The sequence below is a fragment of the Drosophila suzukii genome, chromosome 2R (assembly GCF_043229965.1).
Source record: "Drosophila suzukii chromosome 2R, CBGP_Dsuzu_IsoJpt1.0, whole genome shotgun sequence".
Taxonomy (NCBI): domain Eukaryota; kingdom Metazoa; phylum Arthropoda; class Insecta; order Diptera; family Drosophilidae; genus Drosophila; species Drosophila suzukii.
This window is the reverse complement of record NC_092081.1, coordinates 13,144,495-13,151,878: the sequence shown is the minus strand read 5'-3', so window position 1 is coordinate 13,151,878 and position 7,384 is coordinate 13,144,495. Positions and strand designations below refer to the sequence as shown.

The 7,384-nt window shown below is 40.3% G+C and overlaps 2 protein-coding genes across 2 annotated transcripts; one reads left to right on the top strand and one right to left on the bottom strand.

The window, feature by feature from the left end:
* Positions 1–5,276: 5,276 nt before the first annotated feature.
* Positions 5,277–6,177, top strand: Obp56a (Odorant-binding protein 56a). The gene is made up of 2 exons (XM_017072382.4): positions 5,277–5,429; positions 5,706–6,177. The coding sequence occupies exons 1-2, from the start codon at positions 5,370–5,372 to the stop codon at positions 6,063–6,065; spliced, it is 420 nt and encodes a 139-aa protein (XP_016927871.1). The 5' UTR covers positions 5,277–5,369; the 3' UTR covers positions 6,066–6,177.
* A 552-nt stretch (positions 6,178–6,729) lies between these two features.
* Positions 6,730–7,298, bottom strand: Obp56b (Odorant-binding protein 56b). Its single transcript, XM_017072763.4, has 2 exons — positions 7,217–7,298; positions 6,730–7,143 (listed from the first exon to the last, which is right to left on the bottom strand). Exons 1-2 carry the CDS (start codon positions 7,274–7,276, stop codon positions 6,790–6,792), a joined length of 414 nt encoding a protein of 137 aa, XP_016928252.3. The 5' UTR covers positions 7,277–7,298; the 3' UTR covers positions 6,730–6,789.
* Between the last annotated feature and the right edge of the window lie 86 nt (positions 7,299–7,384).

The following is a 7,384-nucleotide window of genomic DNA, read 5'->3' as shown; positions in this document are numbered from 1 at the left end:
AGTTATGTAGACGGACTGGGTTTGTTGGAAAGATTAACGCCTTCGTTTTGTTTTTAATGCGGCACGGCACTCACATCGGATGCACTGCCACCATTTCCACACCCACTCGCCCACATGCTGATGCTTATGCCACTAAGCCGTCTGCGAGGAGCAGGAAAAACAAACTGCAACGGAAGCTGCACCTCCTCGTCGAGCTTTTCCCCCACTTTTCCACCGACTCTGTCACTTTTGGGCGACTGTTTCATGACGGCCACTTCAGTGCCAACTACAGCGACAATAATACCACCAAAGCCCCAAGGCACTGAGAAAAATAAATGATTAAATCTAATTATCAACACTACGAAGGATAACTGATTAGCTTAGATTATAAATTGGATAGTTTTTAAATTAACCGTAAGACAAAAATATTTTTTTATTATTTAACTATTATTTTAAAAATAATAAATTTATAAGAATTTTGACGTTCTCATCTGAGTTAAAAATGTGCCCAAGTAAAGATAAATTGTTTATCTCAACAACTGAGTCTTAGTCGTTACTACATACTTATTAAATAAACTCAATTTAACTTTTCTCTTCTCACCATTTTTTTCTGGTGTTGAGAACAATCAAACAAATATGTGCCGACGCGGTTTTTAAGAACGAATGTTCTCAATTCAAGAACAATGTACTTGAATATTTCTCTCTGTGCAGCTTAAAAAAAATGTTCAAAAATGCCCTTAGAAAACAAAAAAAATTTTAAAAATATATAAAAATATTTTAAAATATATTCTTTTTTTATTTATTTATTTACATACTGCTTGCTTGCTTATCTAAAATTCTTGACTCCAACACTGACTTACATTGATTTCATTGGTAGAACTTTTTTCTCTCAGTGCCTTAAGCACTGGATAAGGTGCGAAAACGAGTCGGGTGTGTGTGTCTCTTAATGATAATGATGACAGTCTGTCGCTGGCTGCACTGCACTTGCTCTTTATGCTGACGCTGTAGGACTCTCGGCGCGCTAGTTAAAGTTTTAATTTGGCATATTATAGTGGCTGAAGTGGCACAGCAGGCGCTCGTTAAATATGCCCACAGAACACATGGAATTAGAGCCACAAAAACACAGTAAAAGAGTAACCTTCTCGCCAGGGAGACAGAAACAGCGACTTATGGCATTGAACTTAGCCAAAGGAAAGGGTCCTTGGGAGCTGAGGTTCTTGGCCACAAGTGGGTGTATCGACATGCTCGAGTGGCTCAAAATGAATAGTTGAAGTGGCGCTAAAGCTGCAGTAATGCAACTGGCTGCAGATGGCATTTTATAGGGATGATTCTGACTAACTAATTGCGGGACCACAGAATTCTAGATTAGGGCTTGCCCTTTAGGATTTTGTGAGAGCAGATGAAAGACATTATTACAAAATGTGTAAATAATATGCCAAAGGCTTTATTTACCTAAAAAGGCATATAAATATGTATATAAAGGTACAAAGTATACTATTTTTAATAAAATATTTAAGCTATAAAAATCTTTATAAATGCAATGCTTTTATATTCCTCTATTACCTTTGATATTTACTACCTCTGTTCTCCCAATATTTGTGCTTGTTAATCAAATTTCGACTTCTTGAACCTAGTTAGTTAAAGAATTAAAGAGATGACATTCCAAATATTAAAGTAAGCTCGAACTTTACCCTCAACAATTGATAAGATATAGAAAACATTTTTAATTAAGAATCAGATTAGTTTTATTTTGTTGTTGTTCGTGCTAACTCAAGCAATTCAAATTGGGATTCCCTTTCAAAAACGTCTTACTCATTCTGGTAGTTAATGTAAATTGAATTTTATTGCTACAGCAATAAAGGTAGATAAACAACATTAGTGCGATGCAAACTTCCCCGATAGCTCTACACAGAGATTTGGCCAAAATCAAGCTCAAAGTCCAGACCGGCTATTAATGTTGCTGTGGCTTTCGAGCATTTCAATCCGGCCAGTCACTTGCTTTAAGCCATTTAGCAAATTATTCGCAACGTGCCTCAACCCTTGAATACAAAACGATCGAAAAGGGAAGGGCGGGGCTGTGTAGACGAGAACAGACAGCCATCGAAGGCGAATGGAAATTTTTTGGCAAAGCATTTTCAATTCAATCAAACGCCCCCCCCCCACACACACACACATAGTCCACACATGCTGGCATTTAAATAAAAATAAACAAGGCAGAGGAATACTTTGAAACACTTTTAAGCATCATTACATTAGCAAATTTCCCCGATTCCGGGGGATAGGGTGATTTCGATTGAGACGATGGATCCAGGACTTCGATAAAAGGACTTGCCATGTGTGTGTGAGTGTGTGCTGATGGAGGGGGGCGCGGCAGAGGCAATAACAAAGCACACATTGCACACCAACGCGAAGTTCGCTCACTTCCGTTTCCGTTTTTCGGCATTTTCTAATTTCCATTCACCCCCAGAGTCGTGGGAAATGTAATTATGGCCATGTAGGGAACCCGCAGAGCACCGAATCCACTGACGTGAGCTGTTGGCCAGCTTTTGGTTTCGTGTAATTGTCGTTATAATAAATAACTTCAACTGTCCGACACTTGACACTTGACATCAACTGCAGCGGAAGCGGCAACAGGAGCGGCAAAAAGAAAATCCCCAGCCCTGCATTTCGTTCGGGGAAAGGGTTAGTGCATGCAAAGTGCCAGAAAAACATTTGCCATTGCCGCATATTTCAAATGCGGACACATGTAAAAATGCTGAAGCGCTGATAAGGACATTAACATTTGGCCAAACACATAGACATGCGGAAAAGCAGGAAGGGGGCGGCGGAGGGTGAAAAGTTGGGGAAAGCTTCCTTCCGCATATGCGAAACATCAGAAAAAAAGGCGGAAAAACCTTCACCTCGTCGCTTTTGACACGCAAATTTATAACGGCAACGGTGCAAACAAAAACTTGCAGTGGCCAAAACATACAAAATCCTCCAACCTCCAGCCCTTAACAAAAAAAAAAAAAAGAAAGGGAGTACAAATTTTGAACGCATACAAATGCAATTTAAATTTACTTATTTAGAACCCCTGGGAATTTCAAATTATTTGCCTTTTCACGCAAATTTAGCGACCATTTTTCTCACAGAAATAAAACTCAGACAGGTGGGCCTTCGTCAGCCTGGAGTTTTCATAGTTGGGGGCGATTTTCCGGACACCCCCTCCAGCTGACATGTGTACACGGGCTGATTTTCGGGGCGCAACTTTTTCCAACTCGGTTTCTTTTCTTTTTTGCATGGGGGCGATTAGAAAATGGCATGGCCCACACCACCGAAGAAAGTAACCCAAAAGTCTCTGACAAATGCTCTTTGGCCAGCATGTTGTTGCTTCTGTGGTGATTAATGACGTCGAAAGCTTAGCAGGATCTGCTCGGCGGGGATGCCATGGCAGCTTAATTTAAAATGAAAATTGTACTTAATTTCTAGCTGAAGGGGGGAGGGGGTTTTTCAGACTGATTATGCTCTTCATGGTTTTGCTTTGTGCTCTATAGGGAGGGCCATCCCTATGTCAGCCCTTGTTCATTAGAAATAAGCTAGCACAAATATTACACTTTAGCTTGGTAAATGATTCCGGAAAATGTTTACAAAAAATACAGAAGTTCTGGAAAATAAATTCTGTTTACAAGCAACTCACTTTGAATTTAAATTTAAATTTTGTATGGATATATTATAGCTTTTTTCTTTAATCTGTGAAAAACATTTCTTTGATTAGGTTATAAAATATTTTCAAACCAATGGTACTTCAAATTATTCCCTTTGCTTACATTTTAAGAAAGTAAATCCCTGAGTGCCTAAAAGAATGTCACCTGTAAACATTTGTAGAATGCTTTTATCAAACGCTGTCTATCAAAATCATTATTATTATAAAGTTTTCAGATTAAATTTCCTGGTTTTTCCTTAGACCCAACCAAAACTCTTTGCATGTGTAACGCCGGAGTTTATCACCCAAGTCGACTGTCCCCACCACAAGCAAATTGAATTAAGATTACCACACAAGGATTTCAAAGCATTTGCGGAGAAGTCAAACAAGCTTTAGTTTATTATTATTATTGCGTCAGAGCGAAAAGTTTCAGCCACTCAGTGGTCAGGGGGTGGGATGTTGGGCGGTTGGGTGGTTGGGTGGCTGCGTGTGGGTTGGAAAATTTTCAATCGCAATCTTATGGTTTATTTCTTTTGCGCCAAAGCTACTTTATTTTGACAGCAGACAAACAAATGTCAGAATTGAAATTAAAAGGAAGGCGGCGACAGGCAGCAGTAGCAGCCAGTGGAAAACTTGTGAAAAACACGCCCGACTCAAAGAAGTAGATGAAGGTTTTTCCGAAGGGAGTGGGGCAGTCTCGTTTCGCCACAGTACGCAGTCCCAATCAGAAACTCCGGATCCCGGCCACGACTTTGGATCCGACTACGACTCCGGCTCGATTCCATCACCAACCATCCACCCACACGCACTGCCTGCTGGCTGGGCTGACTTTCCTGCATTCCCGTGTTTTCTTTTTGTACATTTCACACAGCGTGAAATTTTCTAAATGTCATTTTGCTGTCATCTCGTGGATAATAAGATTACAACTACGCTGAAATAATAGGATTCAAATGAAAAAACTTTGCCGTCGTCGTCGTCGCCGTCGTCTGTCTCCTTGCGCTTCTCAACTTTCAATACGCGCCACACCTCTTCGCCCAGATCCTAAGATATATATCTGAATCAGAATCCGACTGTTTGGGGCATTGTGGGATGGTTCTTCTTGGCCTGAGCTTGGGATCTGCCACCTGGAATGGGGCTGGGTGGCATCAGCAGTGGAAAGTTTTTGATAGAGTGCCGCGATAATGAGTGAGCAGCCGCAACTCCAACTCCCCAAACTCAAAGTCCGTCTGCGATTGTACGTGTAACTCGAGCGACCTACGATCTCGAGACCACTCGAGGCGTCCCTGTCTGTACCACGTCTGCGTTCTATTTGTATAATTGATTCGATTCCCCCGGCCGGCGAAGGAGAAGGCAGTTTAATGAACCATGCTTTCATAGCGACCATAACTTTGGATTGTCTACCTGGCCGCAGGCCACAAATAGACGAAAGCACTCGCCAAAATGCAAAAAAAAAAAAAAAACCAAATAGTAAAATAAAAAAACCTGAGCTAGGCCAAGGGAAATGGGAGAGATACAAAATACAAAACAAAACCTAAAAACCAAAACAAAAATCAAAAACATCAGCTGGGCTTAGATGGATCATTGCCCGGGGGCATAAAGAGAAACCGGCTTTTATTGACCGCGAATGCGGGTATAAAAACGGCGATCACATCCCAGACCGGCATCAGAACTTCCCCAAACGTTCTAGCAAGTCATAGCAATTCTCAACATGAACTCCTACTTTGTGATCGCTTTGAGTGCTTTGTTTGTGGCTCTGGCTGTTGCCTCGGTGAGTTTGTGGTTCTAAGTTAGGAAAGTTAAGATCACTCCTGAATAACAGTCCGAAAAATTCTAAAACTAATTCTAAGAGTTACTAAAATCCTATTCTTTAGGGATAGTTATTCTTTTTACTATTCCAAAGATAAAATTTTGTGGACACGACTTCATGATATATGAATGATCAACTTTAACAAAGATTAATTTCATAAAAATTCTAATATAAAAGTCCCTTTCGATATTGAGATCATTATATATGATACATTTTCTCATATATTTTTGATTATAGCCCATCGAACTGACTGAGGATCAGAAGGCCTTGGCCAAGCAGCATGGTGAACAGTGCTCCGCTGAATTGAAACTGACCGAGGAGGAGAAGGCCAAGGTCAAGGCCAAGGACTTCAAGAACCCCACCGAGAACATCAAGTGCTTTGCCAACTGCTTCTTCGAGAAGGTCGGAACCCTGAAGGACGGTGAGCTGCAGGAGTCCGTTGTCCTGGAGAAGCTGGGCTCCTTCATCGGCGAAGAGAAGGCCAAGGAAGCCCTGGAGAAATGCAGGTCCGTCAAGGGCGAGAACAAGTGCGAAACCGCCGTGAAGTTGCACGAGTGCTTCGAGACCTTCAAGCACGCCCCCGAGGTTAAGGCTTAAGGATTTTCGGGACTTGAAGTTTGGCAAATTGTGATCCATTTATAAAACAACAGTGAAAAGTAGCTTAAAACATTTGTATGCAAAACTGGAATATATGCTTTGTCAAAGGAAATCTCTTGTTTGTTTGAATGTTCTCAAATGGGTTGTAATATAGTATCAGAGTAAGGATTGATCGTTAACATTCAATGCTCTGAAATGGCTTATAAATGAACCTTAATATCATAGAAATGTTCTTCAATTCAATTAAAAATTGGGTTTAACTCATATTAATTCAGCATAAAAAACCTTTGATATATCGAAATTAAAAATATGATGAATTCTTGGATTGGGAAGCAGAATTAACCAATTATAAAATTGCTAAACTAATTAATTTTTCCTTGACCTTTTTTGTGTTAATTCAACAGATTTTACTTTTGGGCTTATTGCTGCATTCTATTTATGTTTAATTTTTTGTAAATTGTGAAGCTGCTTTGAAAAAATAATTCAGTCTGCATCAGTGGGTTGGGGTTCAGAATTTTCCGCAGCTTAATTGGGGATTTCAGGCCCTGTTTCGCGTAAACCGCTTATAATCCATATTCATGTGTGTGCCAGGTCATTCGGCGTTTTCAATTTGCATAATTAAATGCATGAGACCCCCCGACCGGACAATTAACCGTCGAGTGCGTTGAACACTTCAAAATAACTTTATTGTTTTAAACAGGCTGCTGATTGGTAGGGACAACCTTTAAGCACTAATTCCCTTGACCACACACTTTTCATAGTTATAGACATAGTCACAGGTGGTGGACGATGTGGTGGCTCCACAACTTGTAAGCAAAGTCTTCAGTTTGTCAATAGGCAGACTGCTGAAACGGAGCTGGGCAAACTTGACGATCTTATCTGTGTCGGGCTTTCCATCACCTCCAAGGAGACCCAGTTTCTTATAGACGCAGCTATGATAGCACTTCACCGACTCCGAAGGATTGGCCACCTCCTTATCAGTGGTCAGCAAATTGGCATCATTGGCTGCAATATTGAGCTCCTTAATGCAAGCCTGTTGCATTTGCTTGTAGGCTGCCAACTCAGCAGACGTCTGACCCTATAACAGGGTTATATATAACAAATTAAAATGGTATTATATCCTGTAAAAATTATATTTGTTTATAACTCACCGCTGCCATTTCGCTTAAAGCGCAAACAAGGAATACCACCACCAAGTAGTTTAAGTTCATCTTCACAAAGCTATTTTCACTATACAACTGAATTCTATTTGATTCAGCATGGCTTAAATACTCGTAAAAATTTTAAATTCCAGAATAAGGTGTGCTAATTAAGTGATT